Here is a 24622-nt window from a genome sequence, read left to right on the forward strand (position 1 = left end):
AACATACGCTTAAACGCACACACGCCTTGAACGCAACCCCACACACGTGAACTTGCTGACTGCTATGTTCTTGTTGTATTGAATTGGTTGCATCCCCAGTGGGGATGAGTAGAAATGTCAGAACATAAACCAATCATCTCCAGCCACCTGCAACAACCTTGGCTTCCTCCAAGGACAACCCCTGTATGTGTATGGCTGGACCTCCATCTGTTTTCTGATTGGTTATTACCAGGGTTACTTCAACCAGTGACACGTATGCCTTCTCCAAGGCAGGTGTTATGCGATGTTTTCACTGGAATCACCTAGAGAGACAATATTTGCTTTAGTCACCAGTTGATTTGAATCCTACTTATTTTCTATGTTTATTTAGTCAGAAAGCTGTGTGTGTGTGTGTGTGTGTGTGTGTGGTGTGTGTGTGTGTGTGTGTGTGTGTGTGTGTGTGTGTGTGTGTGTGTGTGTGTGTGTGTTCGTTCCTTTGTAGCGATTGAAATGACCTCCGTTTCTGTTTTGGCGCTGCGTCTACTGATAGGCTTCCAGTGTGTTCTTAGCTCTCCATTGGGTGCCTGTCAGTATAATGCTCTGCCTGTGGAAACGTTGGCTCCATTCACCTTCCCACAGAGAATGACCTGGTGCCAACCCAGCTAGGATGAAGCTCAACTCAATGTCCTCAGTTCATCTCAATGGAACAGTTCACATTGGGTGCATCAGAAATAGGCGCCCTGTTCCCTATATAGTGCACTACTTTTTTTTTTACCAGAGCTCAGGCCAAAAGTAGTGCACTATATAGGTAATAGGGTGGCATTTGGGACACAGACAGTCTTGCCAACAGGAATCTTTCAAAACAACTAAAACTATAATCTACCTTAACGTTTCTTTACGGGCTATTGAATAATCATGACATTAAACAAACAAACATGAGCTGGGTAATGAACCAATAAGGCTCGAGGGGGTCTGGTATATGGCCAATATACCACAACTAAGGGCTGTTCTTGAGCACGACGCAACGCGCCTGGATGCAGCCCTTAGTCGTGGTATATTGGTCATATACCATAACCCGCTGAGGTGCCTTATTGCTTTTAGAAACTGGTTACCAACGTAATTAGAACAGTAAAAAGAAATGTCTTGTCATACCCGTGGTGTGAGTCCGATATACAACGGCTGTCAGCCAATCAGCATCCAGGGCTTGAACCACCCAGTTCATAATGACAAATAAATAATGTTTGCCAGAGATGAGGCTAGTTTTTAAAAGTGGTTGACATAAGGCAGTCAAGTAGATTGAATTGTGTTTAAATTAACCCTCCAAGTCTGATGAAGATATTTTTAAGAAATGACTCTTGCTTATCAGTGATTCTGTAAACAAGGTGGTTAACAGAGGCCTTTCCTCTTGATTAACTACGTTCTCTATGAGTCTTGACACTCTGCAGACCTCATTCTGGTGTGCTACTTCCGTTTGATTTGATGTTTTTGCTCTCATGATGTCATCGTAATGACGGTTGTGTTCAGGCCACTGTAAACGCCATAGGTCAGTGGCCTGTTGCTCTATCAGTACGCCGTTCAACCATTCAGGGCTGGCAGATGGACATTGTTGTTACGGATTGATTTGTTGCCATGCGATGTATATGGTCACGTTGTCTTTGCTTCCAACTTCCGGGGCCCAATTTAGTATGCTGCTCAGCTAGGGGATGTGTCTTCTAGTTTACCAGTGTTGCTGGTCAGTGCTAAATGTTAGCGTTTTGAAAATGTGTATTTTCAAGCTGATCGTGTTGCAGTCCTGATATAAATATCAATCCTCCGTTAGTGTTTGTCTGGAACCTGTGAAATGCGTTTGACGAAAAGTGGTCTCTGCTTACTCTGAGCCAGATGCTGATACTGCTGAGGTTACTTCCTATCTGATTGAAGAGAGTTGTCAAGGGAATTGAGTCTGGGATGGGCGATCTGAGGACAGTAGAACGGACAGAGAAATGGCTGCTCAGACAAGAGCGACTGAGGCTCGATTTGACAAGTGACAGAGAGCGATGGGGACCCGTAGAGGGGTGTAGAGTTAACCGATAAGAGTGTTGTCTGGGAGACGAGCACTCTCCTCGTCTACTCGCTCCATCCTACCACACTATCTTCCTCTCCATCTTCCTCCATCCGTCTCTTCCTCTAAGTACATCCACACAGCTTTCCCAGCTATCATCCAGGAAAGAAAAACGCCATTTAGAGAAAATGAGTTCCCGTCAAACCTCAGATAATCATCTTACTCTGTTATTCATCAGTGATTGTGGGGTAGATATAGGTAGAAATAGCCTGGGTATTCGTTTACAGTATATCCTCCTTGTGCTGGAATTCAATTTCAGACCGAGGCATGGAGAAGAAAATCAGCTTTATGAAAATTGAATAAAGCGAAAGTTGTTGGCGAGTGATTCATTGGTCTCATACCACACCTTAAGTGAAGTGTCTCATCGGGAGAGAGAGAGAGAGGAAGGAGGGGGAGAGAGACAGAGTGGGAGGAGGGAGGGAGGAGGGAGCGAGACAGGGTGGGAGGAGAGAGAGGAGGTAGGAGAGAGAAGAGGGAGCGAGTGAAAAGAGCGAGACAGAGCGGAAGAGAGCATCGCTGCTTTCATGGACACTAAGTGCCACCTGGACTCACATTCTTCTTGTGGATCACACTGCTACTTAATTGGTCCACCGCCCACCATGCTATTATCTATTATTGGAGACCATCAGCTTTATATTGCAAAGAGAACATTCTGACTAAGCACGGCCTGTTCCATTCGTCAGCACATGAAAAGGGCCTATATCTGGGATTGATACTGAATAGCTTGGCATTCACTTCTCATCGAATGACTTTCTTTTCTCACTCCTCCATGATTAGTGTTACTCTGCAATCACCATTGTGCTACATTGAACAGTTGTCCCCAGGTCCTCCACATTGCTTCCCTGCAGCGAGCTGGATGGGGTTGTCCCTGGCTGTTCTCCTTAATCAGCGTAAATTAAGAGCGTATCGTTAAGCATCGACGAGTCAGCTGTATGGGTCCACACTGTGACTCGCCTCGGGCCTGGTGGAATTGATGGCTTGGTGAGGGCTCAATTGAATGGATGACTTGGTGAGGGCTCAATTGAATAGATGACTTGGTGAGGGCCCAGTTGAATGGATGACTTGGTGAGGGCCCAGTTGAATGGATGACTTGGTGAGGGCCCAGTTGAATGGATGACTTGGTGAGGGCCCAGGTGAATGGATGACTTGGTGTGGGCCCAGGTGAATGGATGACTTGGTGAGGGCCCAGTTGAATGGATGACTTGGTGAGGGCCCAGGTGAATGGATGACTTGGTGTGGGCCCAGGTGAATGGATGACTTGGTGAGGGCCCAGTTGAATGGATGACTTGGTGAGGGCCCAGTTGAATGGATGACTTGGTGAGGGCCCAGTTGAATGGATGACTTGGTGAGGGCCCAGTTGAATGGATGACTTGGTGTGGGCCCAGGTGAATGGATGACTTGGTGAGGGCCCACTCTTTATTTTTATCTTGTCTCATCGCTGCCACCCCAACAGGCTCGGGAGGCGAAGGTTGAGTCATGCGTCCTCCGAAACATGACCCGCCAAACCGCGTTTCTTAACCCAGAAGCCAGCCGCACCAATGTATCGGAGGAAACATCGTTCAACTAACGCCCAAGGTCAGCGTGCAGGCGCCCAGCCCGCCACAAGGAGTCGCTGGAGCGCGATGAGCATAGTAAAGGCCCCCCCAGGCCAAACCCTCCCCTAACCCGGACGACGCTGGGCCAATTGTGCTTTAGGCTCTCAAGGCACTTCCTCACGATTTATGCCTACTTAATAAAAAAAAATATCTTTAAGGTTCCAATTAGCGCTTGTTGTTGTCTAATTAGTATTGTCACTGTCATCGCAGTGTTGCTTAGTGGGGGCGACTGTGAGTTAGTGTGTCGTTACTGTTGTGGCGTGTGAGAGCAACACAGAGTACCTCGTTTGTTGTTGCATGCTGCAGAGGAATGAGCATGAAAGTCATGGATCAGCTGTCCGTTTGCTAAGGAAGGAAGGTATATGTGTGTCATCGCTTAGAAAAGTTGCGTGTGTGTTCATAGACAAGTGTGTGTGTAAATGCCAATCTCCCTGCCTGCCACTTGATCTACAGCCCTTGAAATCGGCCCTACCATGTCAAACAACAGCCCAGTACGCTCCAGTGAAGCCAATGTTAGCTTTTTCCTTTATTTCTGTGAAAGCTATAAATAGTGACCGTGCCTCCTCCTCACAGTTTGTTGTGTGAGGGGTGGACTGGCCTGTTGATGGGGGATAGTTGTGACAGGGGCTAAGTGATGGTATTTCACCATCCTCCGCCCCTCCCCTACCACCGCTCAAGGTCACTGTTTCCCAAATCCCCCCCCCCCCCCCCCAGGCTGAAACAGAAGCAGCTTCTTACCCCAGTTGTCCCTGTGACGCTGCCACTGGCCTTTCTGTGTCATGATGGAGGCTGATTCATGGAGACGAGGGCTGTCTGCTCGTCATTTTAACTCTGAGGGAGTATTATTACATTTGTTGTGGGTCTTATTTGACTCAGTCGGCCCGTCATGCTGTTCGTCTCCGTGTGTGTGTGTGTGTGTGTGTGTGTGTGTGTGTGTGTGTGTGTGTGTGTGTGTGTGTGTGTGTGTGTGTGTGTGTGTGTGTGTGTGTGTGTGTGTGTGTTTCTCAGTATGTACTGTAGGATCTAGTCTATGATTGAACCAGTATCTGGGCAAAGGAGCCTCTTCCGGACCAAAACAATACATTGAAATGTTTTCGCTTCCTTGTGAATGTTTATTTAGTCCTTTATTTGGAAGTACATACCGGTTGTAACGGCAGTAAATGACGATAGGTGCAGCAGGCAAGGCGTATTTAGTGAGTGACATGTATTTTGACATTCTAGCGCTGGCGGAGCTGATGAATGGTAGCTTTCTGGGCAGAGAGGAGCTCTCGTCATATCGTCTCCTCTTTTCACGAGCGTAGAACTATTACAGGAGACGAGACGAGGTCTACGATTTAATCATGTTTCTTGGTCCCTGTATTGCGTGTAACTGGGCATGTGTAAAACTATGTGACGCTTCCCATGAGCAGGTGTGTTTTGTAATTGGGAGTTGAGTTCCACATTTGAATACAGGTGTATGTCTCTGTGTGCGTGCCTGCAGTCCATCTCATCTCCAGGTTTGCTTGCTCTTGGAAGTCTGCTAAGAACGGAGTGTTGCTGTACACTCACAACAAAGACGCTCCCTGGTTGGCTGCGTGCTCCGTCAGAGCAGAAGGCCAGTTAACCGTCAAGAACACAGAATGTCAGGAAGCCGCCTTGTTTCATGCATGAGATGGAGAGTGGTGTAGGACGAAGAGAGATGGGGGGAGATGGAGGAAAGGGGTTGTTTGTGACCTTTCAGGGTGCTCCCCTACCTGGCTGAGAGGATTGAGGTTAATTCTCTCTGACACTAGGCTTTAAATGGCAGTGATTCTCTTCCTTCTGCTTGCATTAGAGATTCTCTATATTGTCTTAAATAGATGTGTAAATGTTCAGAGAGCGAGTTAGGGATTGAGAGTCTAAAGTGAAAGGAGTAACGAGAGAGTCTAATTTTACGGGGGTAGTTTACAGTGGGGGAACGGTTTGGGGGGTTGTTATTGAAAGAGGTTAAAGGTCAATATTTTCCAGCGAGAGAGCCAACCCGAACAAATGGCACCCTATTCCAAATGACACCCTATTCCCTACATAGTGCAATACTTTTGACCAGAGCCCTGTGTTTTGACCGATACCCATAGGGCTCTGGTCAGAAGTAGTGCACTATGTAGGGAATAGGGTGCCATTTTGGATGCAGTCCATGTCCACCCTCCCGACCCACCTCAGTGTCATCCGATCTGCGTTTCCTGTCTCCTAAACAGCCTTCCTGCACAGTGGTCTGTTCAGTAGCTGCCTGAGAGGAATTAACATCGCCTGTCAATACCCAGAACCCCCCTTGTCTCTCCTCTGGCCTTACCTCCAGTTTCCTTGCAGCACTAATTACCCAGACCCCCTCACTCTAGCTGAAGTGTTTGCCTCCCTGGCTGTAGCCTCAGAGAGAGGTGGTGACCTCCTAACCCCGGACCGTCCTCTACCAGCAGTACTAGGAGCTAATTAGCTCAGCTTGCTGCTGCACTTCACTTGCAGGCAGTTTTTTGAGTAGCGTAGCTGCCTGCTCAATCTCAATGACCACGTAGGGCTTTCTGTTTGGAGCAATTTTCTCTAGATGCACGACACTCTAGCCTCAGGACTTTTAACCTAATATGTTGAAGGGGGACTTTTTACTATGTTATTCTGCTCTGTTGTGGAACTACTGCTGAGATCTTCACTTTGTGGTATAGATATTTATTGTCTATTGTACTAAGTTATTTCTCTCTCTCTCTCCCTCTCTAAGGCCTGGGGAAGACGAAGAGGAAGACGAGTGCCCGCGATGCCTCGCCAACGCCCAGCACGGACGCAGAGTACCCGTCCAATGGCGGCGGAGGTAGCAGCGGCGAGCGTATCTACGACCTCAGCATCTCAGCCCTGGTCAAGTTCGCCTACACGGCGGAGCGGGAAGACGAGCTGACACTGGTGAAGGGGTCAAGGGTCATTGTCATGGAGAAGTGTAGCGACGGCTGGTGGCGAGGGAGTTCTGAAGGTCAGGTAGGCTGGTTCCCCTCTAACTATGTCCTGGAGGAGGGGGAGGAGGAGGCCGTCTCGGGGGACCTAAGCGGAGGTTACCCAGGGCAGGGGGCAGGGTTGGGAGGGGTGATCAACGGGACAACCAGGGCGCTCCACACTGTCCAGACGCTGTACCCTTTCAGCTCTGTGACAGACGAGGAGCTGAACTTTGAAAAGGGCGAGGTGATGGAGGTGCTGGAGAAACCGGAGAACGACCCTGAGTGGTGGCGGTGTCGGAACGCCCGTGGACAGGTGGGCCTGGTGCCAAAGAACTATGTGGTTATCCTTAGCGACGATCCGGCCCCCGGGGGTGGGATGGGCTCGGGCCCCCACTCGCCCCACATCAACTACACAGGGCCGGCCCGCGTGGGAAAGTTTGCCGGGAAGGACTGGTACTATGGGGGAGTTACCAGGCATCAGGCAGAGTGTGCGCTCAACGAGAGAGGAGGTCAGGGAGACTTCCTGGTCAGAGACAGCGAATCATCGGTGAGTGGTCGAGAGAGTATTGTGATTGGTTGAAATGGGGGGAGAACAGTTGATTTGTGTTCCTGATTATGTATATAATAATGTACTTTATGGTTTACAATAGCCTTATCATACTGTGTTTTGAGCTGTTTTTATTGGGAAAGCTGTCTTGAGGGAAACTGCATTATTCAGTGGGATGGGTGGACTTTACAGTAGATCTATAGCCCCCTCTAGTGGCTTAAGAATGAAACATCATGGCAATAATCGTCCATTTCTTTATCTCTCTCTCTCTCTCTCCCTCTCTCTCTCTCTCTCTCCCAGCCCAGTGATTTCTCCGTGTCCCTCAAGGCGATGGGAAAGAACAAGCACTTCAAGGTTGCACTGGCGGAGGGGGTCTACTGTATCGGCCAGAGACGCTTCAGCAGCATGGATGAACTGGTGGAGCACTACAAGAAAGCCCCGATCTTCACCAGCGAACATGGAGACAAACTCTACCTGGTCAAACCGCTGCTGTGACCACACACATGCTCGCATACATTTACATACACACACACTCACACACACACAATCCGTACCCCGGTGCTCGGCCTGGCCTAACAACAAGCCTTATTACTGGACTTGCCACTGACTGATTGAGCACAGCAATATCCACTGGTCTGCCCATGCCCCTTCAATACAGGAGCTAACAGTCACCATAAACTCAACAGAAAACAGTTAGCACATAGAAAGACTCAAATGGTACATGTTGGCCACCGTAGCTCAGATTCCTTTCAGAATAATGACATTGAGTCCTGTCCAGAAGTGTCCAGAGAACGCCTACACTAAGGGGCCATCTCTAAGCCTCTGCTCTTTGCCTTGGCTGACAACTCCACCTCCTAGTATAGCCCTGCCGGTGCCTCTAGGTTTCTGGAGTGAGCACGGATGGGGAATTACAGTCAATGGTTCCTTCACAACAGCTACATGCACCATGAACGTGAATATTTAATGTGTTGACATTGACATCACATTATCACTGGAGATCTTTAGATTTTTTGGGGAAAACAAACTAGAGGAGAGAAACAGCTCTTCTCTTTTTGCTTGTCTCCAGCAGGTGTTGTTACTTTGTCAGTCGTTATCAAGCGACCCGTCGCTTGCAGAAAGTAGCATTACGTTTCCATAAAGACTGTTGTACCAGAAAGAAAGGCACCACAAATGGTACTGTATTTACCAGGTAAGGAAAGGACGCCCTCTGTAGGTGTATTGTGGAATGGACACCGTCAGTAAGCTGTGTTTGAATGTCCGTGGATGTAAACCAACCGATCATGTGCCACACCCCCATACTGCTCAAATGTTCCCGGAACGTTCTCTTCCAATCCACCGCTTTCCTCAACGTCCGACGGAGGTTCAAGAGCGATAGGAAAACGTTTTGTTGGTTCTGTTTGCCAATGAGTCTGTTCAACATTTGTTTCCTGCTTTTAAAAAAGAAAAACTGTCTTAATGTTACTGAGCACTGTTATTTAAATCTTGTTTTCAGCTGTGTATGTATATTTAAAAAGAAGAATAAGGTGAATATTATATGAATTTAGATACAGCTAAAAGGTACTGTACTCCAAGACGGTGTGGTGACTGAGGAATGAAATCCTTTTATTCAATTAAAAGTTTTTCCAAAATAAGCTTTCTGGTTGCACATTTGTCTGCAGTGTGTCATTTTTTTCCCTTTCATCTTCTTAAATTCAAATTGCATTTCTTTATTTACCATCTTCCACCAACAGATGGCAAAGTTACTGTAGGTAGGATTTCATCATTTCAGGACCTGAAGGCCCATCCTGATGCAAGAGCTTCGGTTAACCACAAAAGTGCTTGAATGCGACTCCTTAATCCTGATGTGGCATGAGATCTGGGGGGGGGTGGCACCCTATGGGCCCTGGTCAAAATTAGTGGACTATTTAGGTAATATGCTGTCATTTGGGAAGCTGACACTGCTTCTGATACCTTACAACCTAACTCATGGTAGCCATGTTGTCTGTCTCCTAGAGATAAATGAGTAGATATAAACTCAGCAACAAAAAAAACACCCTCTCACTGTCAACTGCATTTATTTTCAGCAAATTTAACATATTTGTATGAACATAACAAGATTCAACAACTGAGACATAAACTGAACAAGTTCCACAGACATGTGACTAACAGAAATTGAATAATGTGTCCCTGAACAAAGGGGGGGGGGTTCAAAATCTAAAGTAACAGTCAGTATCTAGTGTGGCCACCAGCTGCATTAAATACTGCAGTGCATCTCCTCATGGACTGCACCAGATTTGCCAGTTCTTGCTGTGAGATGTTACCCCACTCTTCCACCAAGGCACCTGCAAGTTCCCAGACATTTCTGGGGGAAATGGCCCTAGCCCTCAGCCTCCGATCCAACAGGTCCCAGACGTGCTCAATGGGATTGAAATTCAGGCTCTTCGCTGGCCATAGCAGAACATTGACATTCCTGTCTTGCAGGAAATCACGCACAGAACGAGCAGTATGGCTGGTGGCATTGTCATGTTGGAGGGTCATGTAAGGATGAGCCTGCAGGAAGGGTACCACATGAGGGAGGAGGATGTCTTCCTTGTAACGCACAGCGTTGAGATTGTCTGCAATAACAACAAGCTCGGTCCGATGATGCTGTGACACACCGCCCCAGACCATGACGGACCCTCCACCTCCAAATCGATCCCGCTCCAGAGTACAGGCCTCGGTATAAAGCTCATTCCTTCGACGATAAACGCGAATCCGACCATCACCCCTGGTGAGACAAAACCGCAACTCGTCAGTGAAGAGCACTTTTTGTCAGTCCTGTCTGGTCCAGCGACAGTGGGTTTGTGCCCATAGGCGACGTTGTTGCCGGTGAGGACCTGCCTTACAACAGGCCTACAAGCCCTCAGTCCAGCCTCTCTCAGCCTATTGCGGACAGTCTGAGCACTGATGGAAGGATTGTGCGTTCCTGGTGTAACTCGGGCAGTTGTTGTTGCCATCCTGAACCTGTCCCGGAGGTGTGATGTTCGGATGTACCGATCCTGTGAAGGTGTTGTTACATGTGGTCTGCCACTGCGAGGACAATTAGCTGTCCGTCCTGTCTCCCTGTAGTGCTGTCTTAGGCGTCTCACAGTACGGACATTGCAGTTTATTGCCCTGGCTACATCTGCTCTCCTCATGCCTCCTTGCAGCATGACTAAGGCATGTTCACGCAGATGAGCAGGGACCCTGGACATCTTTCTTTTGGTGTTTTTCAGAGTCAGTAGAAAGGCCTCTTTAGTGTCCTAAGTTTTCATAACTCTGACCTTAATTGCCTACCGTCTGTAAGCTGTTAGTGTCTTAACGACCATTCCTCAGGTGCATGTTCATTAATTGTTTATGATTCATTGAACAAGCATGGAAAACAATGTTTAAACCCTTTACAATGAAGATCTGTGAAGTTATTTGGATTTCTACGAATTATCTTTGAAAGACAGGGTCCTGAAAAAGTGCCGTTTCTTGCTGAGTTTAGCTAGCCAGATCCAGTACCGGTGTTGCCGAGATGTAATCCTCCTGTACAGCTCCTCAGGGACAAACGGAGGTAAATGTGGACTGTATTTGAGGCCCCCGTTGTGGTCGTCTGTGGTTGAGGCGGTGGAGACGTACATAAAGGGGAACCAAGAGAGAACACAATCCTTGGCTCCCAGTTACAGTATGTGAAAGACCATGTAGTGTTTGTATAGTTTGTCTTTTAGAATATTATAATGTATGCCATTTAGCAGATGCATTTATCCAATGTCACCAATGCATACATTTTCTTATGTAGGTTATGAACTTTTGTCACTTTCAAGATCAAGATGTGCAGGTATTGATCGAACGTTTTACTGTACATGAAAGGATGATTGATGATTGTGTTTTATTAAATGAATGGACAAATTTTAACAGCCATAATATTGCCATGCTCAGGAACATAAGCAGTGGTAAGTTATCTAGACGGGAACGATTTGTCTGCATCGGACCTAGCTGGTGAGGGGTAAGAGAGTGTTGACATTCCCCTGCTCCCATGCTCCATCTCCCCTTCGTCCACAAAGGAAGCCTTTCAGTCCGTTGACATGTCTGCTTCAGGTGTGAGAAGTGGAGACTGGGTAGAAAAGAGAGGGCGGTTGGTTCGGAGTTGAGGTATGGCATGTGGATCTGAAGTGTGAAGGACCAACATATCCTGGACAGCTCTGTTTACTGTATCTGTCCTCCCATCCAGGGTCTGGGTATATCTGGACATATACGCCCAGAGCAAGAGGACCAAGAGCCCAGATCCAGATCCAGCACCAGGTACCTGTATCAGTGGAAATGAAGATTGTTTATTGATTTTGTTTTGGGTGTTTTATCTGTTTACTGGGGGAAAAAAATGCCAACGTTGCACCTGCTGCAAAATCTGAAATGTACCTTGAAATGTTACAAGTCTTGTTTCCTGATTCAAACCTTCTTTGTTGTGTCCTTCTGTTGTTCTCTGACACAACTCCTCTCCCCAAGAGAAACCTTAAGATGTTACAGAACAAGCAAAACCATGCGGGGGTAAAAGCTGTGACAATATCTCACTGTTTGTGGTTGTGTTTCTGTCTTTGTGCGGCCTACCACAGTGTAAAACCATGCCTCGTCTTTGTGCCTCAATGCTGCTCTGGGTCGTCCTGCTGGGTCTCCTCTCTCTAACAGGTAAGTCAGTCTGTTAGCACGCCACAGAGGGGAGAGCCTCGGAGCCTGTGCCATTTTCATCAGTGATAATGGAAGGCATCCAAAAGGCCCCGGCGAGCACAAGACATCTCTTCAACGTCATTTTAACCTATTTTGCGCATAAGGTATTGGATTGTGATGTGTTGGATTGTGATGTGTACTTGGATGAAACTCAAGTGTGAAGTGGTGGCGGCAGCCTCCTCTCTTCAATTCATCTCTCCCAATATCTCTGTGGGCTGATGTGAAAGAACTGAGAAAAGAGAAAAGTTCACTAGCTCTCTACTGGGTTCTCGGCTCTGGGTGCTGTAGATGGATAAGAGGAGATGGATAGAGGAATCCTCCACTGTTGAGACGTTAAAAGTGAGTTAAATTTGACATCTGAATGAGACTGTTATTGGCCTGCTGTTGTCTCTTACTGCAGTCTGGAGCAACTCTCAGAAACTGTCAACTGGAACTAATTACCTTGGAGATGCAGCCGGACAGTCAGTCAATTTGTTTCTCTGGAGGGAATGTCGTCCATTAGTTCACTAGGAATGTAACCTTCTGACAAACTACTCTGACATTTCAACAGCCGGTACAGTCAACAGCAACAAATAAAAGACCAGTATTGATTATAGTGTTTTTACTGGGTTCTGTCTCGATGCATCAAATATGAAGTTTAGTCCTCAACATGTCTCTTTACATTGTTTATAGTCACACATTGTTCTGTCAATTTGGATTTTATTGTGGAATATGAGGAGAACGTTTTGAAGCTTTTTCTTTCAAATGAAACGGATGCCCTCCCATGATATACGGTGTTCTTTGTATTGGTATAAGGACAGTTGGTACCATTTCTTCAACAGTACACCACAATACTGTGTATTTAATTGAACAGAGCTTCTTCCTGCGTGCCTTGCCTACATAATGCATGTGCAGTATTGGCTATTCAGAGACATAGAGCCTTTGTCACAACATCACTCCGAGACATTTGATTGAGTGGAAATGACGTTGCTTTGATGAAAAGCATCTGGTTGTGGGTTATGTGGGTCAGAATAGACCAGTCGTAGTTCGTTCCCTTCTTTTGCTTTCTCCCTTTTTTCGTTTTCATTGAGACGATAGAACTATTACACTGTGTGCCTACCTTGCTTAGCTCTCTCTAGTCTCTGTTGACCAAGCTGAGCGTTTACCTTTCCCCTTCCCTATGTGTCCTCCCAGACCTGGGTCCAAATACTACTCAAGATTTTTCTAATACGTTTAGCGTTTGCTTCAGTCTGCCTGGAGTGCCAGATGGGCAGGGTTTGTATTTTTTCGACTATTCTATTGGTTCTATTGTGCCAGGCATGCTCAATCAAGCCCAGATAAAGTATGTTGAAATTTATTCAAATAGTGTTTGAACCCAGGTCTGTTTCTCTCCACTGGGCTTTACCTTCTTCTTTGATCTGCCCCGACCTTCCTATCCTCTGAGGAGATTTAATAAAGGCTGTGAATGTCTGAATGTCAGAGCAGTCCAGGGCCAGGCGCAGCACATGGCACTTAGCAGTCAGAGCCCCCATATCCTCTTCATCCCCTGTCTTACACCTCACTGCCTCTGTCTCCCTCTCTCTGTCTGCAACACCCCGTCTGCCAGTCTGCTGCTGCCTGCCCAGTGTTTTGGGCAATGTCAGCGATAGAGACAAGGAGGGAGAGAGAGTTGATAGACAGAGATTTAAAAAAAAGCACTCCTCAGTTAGACTAATTCACTTTATCTCTGTTTTGTCACAAGTCACCCATCAACAGGGCTGTGTGAGTCACCATGAAGACCCATATGGTGCCTTCGGTCTGAATAATTCCTGTCTTTTCTCCCTCGAACTCAGGGGCTGAGGAAACAGCAGGAGAAGAAGGCAAAGGTGAGCGTGGGAGACTGGGTAACCAGGGGTTACCAAGATGGGGTTGGATTTAACCAAACCAGACCTAGCAATGTTGATTCAATATTTTGAGTTGTGCAACTATAGCTTGAAGATGTACACTGAGTGGACAAAACATTAAGAACACCTGCTCTTTTCATGACAGACTGACCAGGTGAATCCAGGTCAAAGCTATGATCCCTTATTGACGTCACTTGTTAAATCAGTGTAGATGAAGGGGAGGAGACAGGTTAAAGAAAGATTTTTAAGTTTTGAGACAATTGAAACATAGATGTATTGTGTATATGTGCCATTCAGAGGGTGAATGGGCAACACTACATATTTAAATGGCTTTGAACGAGATATGGTAGTAGGTGCCAGGTGCACCGGTTTTAGTTGGTCAAGAACTGCCACGCTGCTGGGTTTTTCACACTCAACAGTTTCCTGTGTGTATTAAGAATGGTTCACCGCTCAAAGGACATCCAGCCAACTTGACACAACTGCGGGAAGCATTGGAGTCAACATGGACCAGCATCCCTGTGGAACACCTTGTAGAGTCAATGCCCTGACGAATTGAGGCTGTTCTGAGGGCAAAGGGATGGGGGGGTGCAACTCAATGTTAGGAAGGTGTTCTTAATGTTTTGTACATTCAGTGTATGTACACACACAGCAAGGGACAAGGAGAGAGGTCAGAGGGACAGATGTAAGAGATGACTTCCTTGGTGCCTCCACACTACGTGGTGTTGTTCCTTATCATATTCCTATAGTCTCTCACTCACAACGTTGTTATGTTTGAGTTGGGAGCTTGTGGAGTGTTGTTGTCCTAGCCTGCTTTCCCAGCGTGGACCTGGCCCTCTCTCCCACCACCCCACAGTGAGAGGCCTACCTCTGGGCTTAGGGGATGTCCGGCGCCCCTCGCCCCAGACTGGTCTTTAATCAACCATAAGCCTGAGATGCTCAACGGGGGCTTTGGTTTCAATTTGAAGAAGAGCCGTTTTTTTACAAGGTATTTTATTGACTTTGATTAAAGGAATGCGGCTTAAAGATCAGGTTGTAGTGAAGGGGTGACAGAGAGGTGAACACTGAGAAATGAACGAGGCTGCTATGGTTGGTGTAGCAGGGAGGAAGGCTGGGAAGTGGGAAAATTGCCAGGGTAGATTTTCCCATTGGTGAGGAAGACTTCCCTTTAGCAAAGGTTCCGTACAGTGGTTCTATCACTGTCACAAACACACATGTGTAATCAATGAATACAGATTGTGTGTTGATTTGTGTATTACACTGAAAAGAATGTATGTAGTAAACGGCTATCAATCCATGTCAAGTTGTGTCATGTGTCCAGTCTTAGTGAAGTGCAGTATCATTCACTCAGCCTCTGATTGGTTCCCTTTTGACGTCCTCTTCTCTTCTCGTGCTCTCATTGGTTCCCAGCAGCAGATTTGGGGCGTGAGAAGCGCAGCATGCCCAACTGGGCTCTGACCTCCTCTGACTTCTTCGGCTGGGTGGAGGCCCTGCGCGAGCACGCTGGTTATGAGAAGATTGAAGACCTGGCCAGAACCTTCTGGGCTCACTTCCCCTCCGCCAGCCGCCTGGGCTATGAGCTGTCCGACCCTGACGAGGAGTGAGGAACCAGAACCACAACAACAACGACGTATATAAAAACTGGTGAAGGATCAGTTTTGCCTTTTTAGATCCAAAAGAATAAGAGTATATGGACAGGGGGAACCTGAGCCTAGATCAGAGTAGGAATGCTGATCTAGGATCAGGCCCCCCTGTCCATGTAATCTACTGAATTGTGATCTAAAATGAAGAAACTGACCCTAGATCAGCACTCCTATTCTGACACACTTTATGATTACGGGACCAGAACTAGAACCAACATCTCTCTACTGCATGCAAGTAGTGTAAATTGTATATAGAGGCCTACACTATATACTTGTAGGCCTACTTGTATATAGAGGCCTACTCTGTCCTCAGAGGACCCTGGAAAAGACATGTATTGACATTCACCAAAGAGGAGAAAGGGAAGGGATGGAATGTCTGCATGGAGGTCATGTGATGCTCAGTGTAGGTGGGATAGACAGAGAACACACGTTGACAGCAGATCAGGCCTCTCATACACTTGACTTTGCCTTGTTTTGTGTCCATGAACAATAAATCTGTATGCGTTCTGTGTGTGAAACTGCTTTTCCACGACCCAATTAAACTCCCAGGGCCCTGGAGATTTAATTCTTGTGAATAGTCTGTTTCTTTAAACTTGTCTTGAACAGCCGTTGCATGCAAAGCTCTCCTCCCAAAAGATGTGCTTGGCGCAGAAGTTAAAGTTGTTAAACAGTTGATTGATGGAAAAGTACAATCGTGCAGCAGCTATCAACATGTTTGTCTGTCAGAATCCTGGCTCGCTTGAAACTACTACTCAGGTCTAGTTTCCTGAACACAGATTTAGTTTATTCTTGGACTAAAAATAACTTGCTTACTAGGCTTAATCTGTGTAATCAACCATATGCAAATCCACATACCAGAGATGTCTGTAACTATTGAGTGATTCAAAGAGCAGGGATGTGGGTGTGTTTGAATACTCCAAGAATTCATCTTTTACCTCTTCATATCTGTGTGTTCTTTCCCCTGGCGGAGATCAGAGAGAGGCCGTGTAGCGCCGTGCGGGGGCAGGGAACAGGACATGCTGTGTAGTGGTGTGCGGAGTGATCACGCAACACGGGGGGGGGGACTTTACCATTAATAACACACTCTTTAAAGAGGAAGCCCTCCCCCAGTTGCCATGGTAACCGAATGGACGGAGGGGATAGGATAGGTGGATGTAGAGTTGTTATAAGGATGGGCCCCAGACCCAAGGGGATGGTGTCAGGTTAAGATGGGAGTGTATCATCCCCATTGCCATAGATACACAGTACACCTAAACACTTATCTACGGCTGCCGGTTCGAAGAAATCACGGGCAAAAGGAGCATTGAGAAGCTGTGTGTTGTGTATAAATCTCATGAAGCGTGACCTTTCTCCTATTTCTTCGAATCTACCCAGCTTAAGTGTTAGTTATTCCACAAGTGAGTGTGTGTGTGTGTGTGTGTGTGTGTGTGTGTGTGTGTGTGTGTGTGTGTGTGTGTGTGGTGTGTGTGTGTGTGTGTGTGTGTGTGTGTGTGTGTGTGTGTGTGAGAGTGAAAGAGCGCTTTTTGCCCATCTCTGTGACTTCTCTTTGAAGCCTGTTTCACAGCAAAGACCAGCCCTGAGCTGAGTGCAGGTGTTCCTTCCTCTCACAGCAGCACATTCAGGAATGCAGACTGAGCCTCTCACTCTCAGGGTACGTGCCAGGCAAACCATTCAAACCCCAAGGTTAAGGTGTGTTCCATCCCAGTTTATAATGCTATTCACAGATTATCACATACTAATCACAAGGGGAATCTCCCCTGTGTGTATGTTCCTTACAGACAGAGGGGTCTATCATGTGACTCCCATGCAAGCTACAGCAGCTGAGTTCTCTGTGTATCTTGACTCTTGGGGAAGAGTCAGTTTGCACGCTGACAGATGTTTGCCATATTGTCCTCTGTCGATTGGTGAAGCAGTGGCTCCCTGAAAGCCTAATCGACCATTAACTGAACATCGCCCGCTCAAGGATGGCTTGCTTTGAAGCGCAGAGAAATACTTTCATTAATTTCATCTTGCCATAGTAAACAATGGAATGTGATCAAATGCTTGCGTTGGTAAATGTATTAGATCTAATTTACTAACAAGGTAAAGAGAAATATTTGATCCCACAGACAATGATATATACAGTTGAAGTCGGCAGGTCACATACGTACACCTTAGCCAAATACATTAAACTCAGTTTTTCACAATTCCTGACATTTAATCCCAGTAAAAATTCCCTGTCTTAGGTCAGTTAGGATCAGCACTTTATTTTTAAGAATGTGAAATGTCAGAATAATAGTAGAGAGAATTATTTATTTCTGCTTTTATTTCTTTCATCACATTCCCAGTGGGTCAGAAGTTTACATACACTCAATTAGTATTTGTTAGCATTGCCTTTAAATTGTTTACCTTGGGTCAAACGTTTCGGGTAGCCTTCCACAAACTTCCCACAACAAGTTGGGTGAATTTTGGCTCATTCCTCCTGACAGAGCTGGTGTAACTGAGTCAGGTTTGTAGGCCTCCTTGCTCGCACACGCTCTTTCAGTTCTGCCCACAGATTTTCTATAGGATTAATGTCAGGGCTTTGTGATGGCCACTCCAATACCTTGACTTTGTTGTCCTTAAGCCATTTTGCCACAACTTTGGAAGTATACTTGGGGTCATTGTCCATTTGGAAGACCCATTTGCGACTAAGCTTTAACTTCCTGACTGATGTCTTGAGATGTTGCTTCAAAATATCCACACAATTTTCCTCCCTCCAGATGCCATCTATTTTGTGTAGTGCACCAGTCCCTCCTACAGCAAAGCACCCCCACAACATGATGCTGCCACCCCTGTGCTTCATGGTTGGGATGGTGTTCTTCGGCTTGCAAGCCTCCCCCTTTTTCCTCCAAACATAACAATGGTCATTATGGCCAAACAGTTCTATTTTCGTTTCATCAGACCAGAGGACATTTCTCCAAAAAGTACGATCTATGTCCCCATGTGCAGTTGCAAACTGTAGTCTGGATTTGTTATGGCAGTTTTGGAGCAGTGGCTTGTTCCTTGCTGAGCGGCCTTTCAGGTTATGTCGATATAGGACTCGTTTTACTGTGGATATAGATACTTTTGAACCTGTTTCCTCCAGCATCTTCACAAGGTCCTTTCCTGTTGTTCTGAGATTGATTTGCACTTTTCGCACCAAAGTACATTCATCTCTAGGAGACAGAACGCATCTCCTTCCTGAGCGGTATGACGGGTGCGTGGTCCCATGGTGTTTATACTTGTGTACTATTGTTTGTACAGATGAACGTGGTACCTACAGGCGTTTGGAAATTGCTCCCAAGGATGAACCAGACTTGTGGAGGTCTACAATTCTTTTTCTGGGGTCTTGACTGATTTCTTTTGATTTTCCCATGATGTCAAGCAAAGAGGCACTTACTTTGAAGGTAGGTCTTGAATGTATCCACAGGTACACCTCCAATTGACTCAAATTATGTCAATTAGCCTATCAGAAGCTTCTAAAGCCATGACATCATTTTCTGGAATTTTCCAAGTTGTTTAAAGGCACAGTCAACATAGTGTATGACTGTAGTGTCTGAAAACTTCTGACCCACTGGAATTGTGATACAGTGAATTATAAGTGAAATAATCTGTCTGTAAACAATTGTTGGAAAAATTACTTGTGTCATGCACAAAGTAGATGTCCTAACCGACTTGCCAAAACTATAGTTTGTTAACAAGAAATTTGTGGAGTGGTTGAAAAATAAGTTTTAATGACTCCAACCTAAGTGTATGGAAACTTCCGACTTCAACTGTATTTACTAACAACAGACTGGTAGCCAATTAGTGTGTATTACAGACATATGGTATATATTGAGTATATAAATAAATATTGGGATTGAGACAGACAACAGGCCTGGAGGTGAGTCTTGTTCTGTTTTTAAGTTGTGTCCTGTGCTTTTTATTTACTGTTGATATACAGTCTGTACACCACAGTAAGAAATAGACCGGTAGCTGTACCGTCTCTCCCAGGGACAAGGACAAAGATGGTTTGTCCATAATGTGGAATAGACACAAACACTTTTTCACAATGCCACACTAACAAACACAGCATTGCTTGATTTGCAAGCTGCAGAGAGGTTCAATGAGGTATTCAACACAACAAAAGAGGGCACATTGTTGCCTTGCCTCCTGGCCCCATCTGCAATGAAGAGAAAGATAACTGATGGCAAATATCCAATTATTGATTTCACATATAATGCCTTTAACACCTCTCCTACCTTCAGTTCAGTGAGCGGACAAGGACGAGGTTATAGTATGTCTTATACATGGTGGTGTCATCTTGGTTGACAGGAATCAAAAGTATGGAAATATATACAGTACCAGTCAAAGGTTTGGATACCGCTACCGCTCATTCCAGGGTTTTTCTTTATTTTTACTATTTTCTACATTGTAGAATAACAGTGAAGACATCAAAACTATGAAATAACAAATATGGATTCATGTAGTAATCAAAAAAGGGTTAAACAAATATATTTTAGATTCTTAAAAGTAGCATCCCTTTGCCTTGACAGCTTTGCAAACTCTGGACATTCTCTCAACCAGCTTCATGAGGAATGCTTTTCCAAAAGTCTTGAAGGAGTTCCCACATATGCTGAGCACTTGTGGGCTGCTTTTCCTTCACTCTGTGGTCCAACTCATCCTAAACCATCTCAATTGGGTTGGTCAGGTGATTGTGGAGGCCAGGTCATCTGATGCAGCATCATCAATCTCCTTCTTGGTCAAATAGCCCTAACACAGGCTGGAGGTGTGTTTAAGGTCATTGTCCTGTTGAAAAATAAATGATAGTGCCACTAAGCCCAAACCAGATGGGATGGCGTATCGCTACAGAATGCTGTGGTAGCCATGCTGGTTAAGTGTGACTTGAATTCTAAATTAATCACTGACAGTGTCACCAGCAAAGCACCCCCACACCATCAATCCTCCTCCATGCTTCACGGTGGGAACTATACATGAGGAGATCATCCATTCACCTACTCTGCGTCTCACAAAGACACAGCGATTGGAACCAAAAATCTCAAATTTGGACTCATCAGACCAAAGGACAGATTTCCACCGGTCTAATGTCCATTGCTTGTTTCTTGGCCCAAGCAAATCTCTTCTTCTTATTGGTGTCCTTTAGTAGTGGTTTCTTTGCAGCAATTCGACCATGAAGGCCTGATTCACACAGTCTCCTCTGAACAGTTGATGTTGAGATGTCTGTTACAGTGGTGATTTTAGCATGTAAATTTTTTTGATGCATGCCAGCAAAGACACTACACAACACAACACTAAACAATGCAACTCTAAACAATACATGAATTGCACTTTATAAGCGACAAGCGGTGCCCACAAACTGTTAAAGCTGTCCGAACAGCAGACCTTTCCTTCCAGCACAATGGAGTGAATCCTTACCACTGCTACACCTGGCTATCAGCGGAGCCTTGTCTGGCAGCAAAACAGTTAATTCAGCCTCGTTTACTGCCTTTAAAAAAAACATAGCTGATATGACTGACTTGCTTAACCTATTACATCTAGACGTTCCGCTAGCGGAACACCTGCTCCAATATCCAATGATAGGCGAATTACAAATTCCTCAAAAATACAAAAACTTCAATTTTTCAAACATATGACTATTTCACAGCTATTTAAAGACAAGACTCTCGTTAATCTAACCACACTGTCCGATTTCAAAAAGGCTTTACAACGAAAGCAAAACATTAGATTATGTCAGCAGAGTACCCAGCCAGAAATAATCAGACACCCATTTTTCAAGCTAGCATATAATGTCACAAAAACCCAGAAGACAGCTAAATGCAGCACTAACCTTTGATGATCTTCATCAGATGACAACCCTAGGACATTATGTTATGCAATACATGCATGTTTTGTTCAATCAAGTTCATATTTATTTCAAAAACCAGCTTTTTACATTAGCATGTGACGTTCAGAACTAGCATACCCCCCGCAAACTTCCGGGGAATTTACTAACAATTTACTAAATTACTCACGATAAACGTTCACAAAAAGCATAACAATTATTTTAAGAATTATAGATACAGAACTCCTCTATGCACTCTATGTCCGATTTTAAAATAGCTTTTTGGTGAAAGCACATTTTGCAATATTCTAAGTACATAGCCCAGCCATCACGGGCTAGCTATTTAGACACCCGGCAAGTTTAGCCTTCACCAAAATCACATTTACTATAACAAAAATTTTCTTACCTTTGTTGTCTTCGTCAGAATGCACTCCCAGGACTTCTACTTCAATAACAAATGTTGGTTTGGTCCCAAATAATCCATCGTTATATCCGAATAGCGGCGTTTTGTTCGTGCGTTCCAGAAACTATCCGAAATGGTAAATCAGGGTCGTGCGCATGGCGCAATTCGTGACCAAAAAATTCTAAATATTCCATTACCGTACTTCGAAGCATGTCAACCGCTGTTTAAAATCAATTTTTATGCAATTTATCTCGTAAAAAAGCGATAATATTCCGACCGGGAATCTCCTTTTCGGCAAACAGAGGAAAAATCACAAAGACAGGGGCGGCCAGGGCATGCGCCTAAGCCCACAGTCCCTTGATCGGCCACTTGAGAAAGGCGATAATGTGTTTCAGCCTGGGGCTGGGATGACGACATTCAGGTTTTTCCCGGGCTCTGAGCGCCCATGGAAGACGTAGGAAGTGTCACGTTAGAGCAGAGATCCTTTGTAAAAGATAGAGATGGCAAAGAAGTTCAAGAAATGGTCAGACAGGCCACTTCCTGTAAAGGAATCTCTCAGGTTTTGACCTGCCATTTGAGTTCTGTTATACTCACAGACACCATTCAAACAGTTTTAGAAACTTTGGAGTGTTTTCTATCCAAAGCCAATAATTATATGCATATTCTAGTTACTGGGCAGGAGTAGTAACCAGATTAAATCGGGTACGTTTTTTATCCAGCCGTGAAAATACTGCCCCCTAGCCATAACAGGTTAAACAAATGTAGTTTCTACTGACAATTGAGATGTACAAACTATGGCATACGGGAACAATGAGCGGATAAGAGGCATTCTGTAATTTCGATTAAGACAATGAGCGAGCGACGACGGACGTAGGCAATATAACTATATGTTCAGCACTTTTGAAATGTACAGCGACAGAATGCAGAACATGGGCCACTCTTCCAGTATTTTCCCTGTACGCGAAGTCAGATAAGGGGGGCATATAAGCAGACATTAAAATCTCTTACGATATTAGATGATGACATTTCTCAAAAACAGGTTACATGAGTCAGAACAGTAATGTTAGGCAAAATTAAGAGGTGAAAATAGCCCAAATGATTAGGGTTACTAACATCTTACTACACAACATCCACTTAGCTACAGTATACATATCTCCCTGGCATATTACAGCGTTTATGCAGCAGCATACAATACATTTTTCGACTCACTCCTTGGCTTGTGATGTGCTCACTTAAACATGAAGGTGGCGCGGCGGTTTTGTCATCAAAGTCTGGCATTCTCTGGTGCGAACTCGGGGGAAAAAAACACACAGCCACTCCATTGAATAGCAGGCTACTGTTACTGATTGTTTTGCACTGCTTGCAGTTAGCCACTGATTCCTTCCAAATGACTCATTGTTGAATTTGCAATTTCTAACTTGTTGTGTAATCTTTATGTCCAATAGCCGTTGAGCACAGATACGTTTTATCTATAATTTCTCTTCATAATTTCTCTTCATATGACAAGGATTAAAAAGGATTTGCTAGTAGATTGTCGAATGATGACTGCTAGCTAAGACTTTGAAAGTAAGATGTTGACATGATCAGTCCAATCAAAGCTACTGTAGATATAACGTGATTTGATGTCATTCTATCTGTGGCCAATGACCTTAAGCCTTCTTGGATGGGCACTTCTAATATAACTCTATGGGAGTACCCAAGGGGCAAACATTTTCAAGCTCTAACGTTAGACTTGGGGGTGACGTACTGTCCCATGAGTGAAAGAAAACTGAGCCAATCATGACAGAAAACTGAGCCAATCAGGCGCAACGCTCTGTATTTTCTGCTGGCTTGCCCCACCACCACAGAAAGCACTGAGCTAGGCTGAAACACCTACATTTTGGAACTGCCTTACTCAAGAAAGCAAAAAAGAGACCATGTTTGTATGATTTTATTAACGAAATGAAATATTATTTTTTTATATTGTTTGCAAACTGATATGTGACACGTATTAATGTCAAAATAACAAGCAAAACAGGCAAGCCTAAAAATGTGGGGCCCTGAATGATGGGTTGCCACTGGTCTGTTACTTGAACACTGTGAAGCATTTATTTGGGCTGCAATCTGAGGCTGGTAACTAATGAACTTATCCTCTGCAGCAGAGGTAGTTCTGGGTCTTTATTTCCTGTGGCGGTCCTCATAACAGCCAGTTTCATCATAACACTTTTGCGATTGCACTTGAAGAAACTTTCAAAGTACTTTTCCATATTGACTAAACTTCATGTCTTAAAGTAATGATGGATTGTTGTTTCTCTTTGCTTATTTGAGCTGTTCTTGCCATAATATGGACTTGGTCTTTTACCAAATAGGGCTATCTTCTGTATACCACCCCTAATTTGTCACAACACACCTGATTTGGCTCAAATGCATTAAAAAGGAAAGAAATTCCACAAATTAACTTTTAACAAGGTACACCTGTTAATTGAAATGCATTGACTACCTCATGAAGCTGGTTGAGAGAATTCCAAAAGTGTGCAAAGCTGTCATTAAGGCAAAGGGTGGCTACTTTGAATAATCTCAAATATATAATATTTCGATTTGTTTAACACTTTTTTAGTTACTACGTGTTTCCATATGTGTTATTTCAAAGTTTTGATGTCTTCACTATGATTCTACAATGTAGAAAATAGTACAAATAAAGAAAAACCCTTGAATGAGTAGGTGTGTCCAAGCTTTTGACTGGTACTGGGAAAAGGGTGCAGAATTGGGACAATTTAAAATCAAATGTACTGCCCCCTACCTGTGTAGAGAGGACTAGTCTCCATGATCTTGGGGCTCTGACAAACTTCAAAGAAAAGTAAGGAAATTTAATTTAATTCAAACGTTTTTTTTCTCTGTGGGGATGTGTTTTTTCATGTTCAGAAGCATCTGTCCTTCCCTTGAGATATTTTGCTCTTTCTGCATGGAAACATGCACTTCCTTGAGCGGTGTTCCATAAATATGGTCCCAGATTTGTTGATTGCAGCATCATGATGCTATTTAAGTTACTACTTGGTCT

At 44.8% G+C, this 24622-nt stretch overlaps 2 protein-coding genes across 3 annotated transcripts in view; both read left to right on the forward strand.

The window, feature by feature from the left end:
* Nucleotides 1–8786, forward strand: part of LOC106575249 (cytoplasmic protein NCK2) — a 57432-nt gene extending 48646 nt beyond the window's left edge. For both annotated transcript variants that reach the window (XM_014151641.3, XM_014151640.3), the window contains exons 3-4: nucleotides 6401–7155; nucleotides 7456–8786. In XM_014151641.3, coding sequence (XP_014007116.3) covers nucleotides 6401–7155; nucleotides 7456–7650 — 950 coding nt within the window. In that variant the 3' untranslated portion in view covers nucleotides 7651–8786. The remainder of the gene's footprint in view (nucleotides 1–6400; nucleotides 7156–7455) is intronic.
* A 2495-nt stretch (nucleotides 8787–11281) lies between these two features.
* otos2 (otospiralin 2) lies at nucleotides 11282–15926 on the forward strand. The gene is made up of 4 exons (XM_014151643.1): nucleotides 11282–11439; nucleotides 11748–11820; nucleotides 13671–13703; nucleotides 15129–15926. Exons 2-4 carry the CDS (start codon nucleotides 11757–11759, stop codon nucleotides 15320–15322), a joined length of 291 nt encoding a protein of 96 aa, XP_014007118.1. The 5' UTR covers nucleotides 11282–11439; nucleotides 11748–11756; the 3' UTR covers nucleotides 15323–15926.
* Nucleotides 15927–24622: the final 8696 nt, after the last annotated feature.

This window comes from Salmo salar, chromosome 17 (genome assembly GCF_965601325.2).
Source record: "Salmo salar chromosome 17, fSalSal1, whole genome shotgun sequence".
Classification (NCBI taxonomy): Eukaryota; Metazoa; Chordata; class Actinopteri; order Salmoniformes; family Salmonidae; genus Salmo; species Salmo salar.

Bases quoted from the DNA above. Each gene is read 5' to 3' on its own strand.
- otos2 (XM_014151643.1), top strand. From the start codon at position 11,757: ATGCCTCGTCTTTGTGCCTCAATGCTGCTCTGGGTCGTCCTGCTGGGT. The intron at 11,821-13,670 runs GTAAGTCAGTCT...CCTCGAACTCAG, and splicing joins GGGTCTCCTCTCTCTAACAG to GGGCTGAGGAAACAGCAGGA. The intron at 13,704-15,128 runs GTGAGCGTGGGA...ATTGGTTCCCAG, and splicing joins AGCAGGAGAAGAAGGCAAAG to CAGCAGATTTGGGGCGTGAG.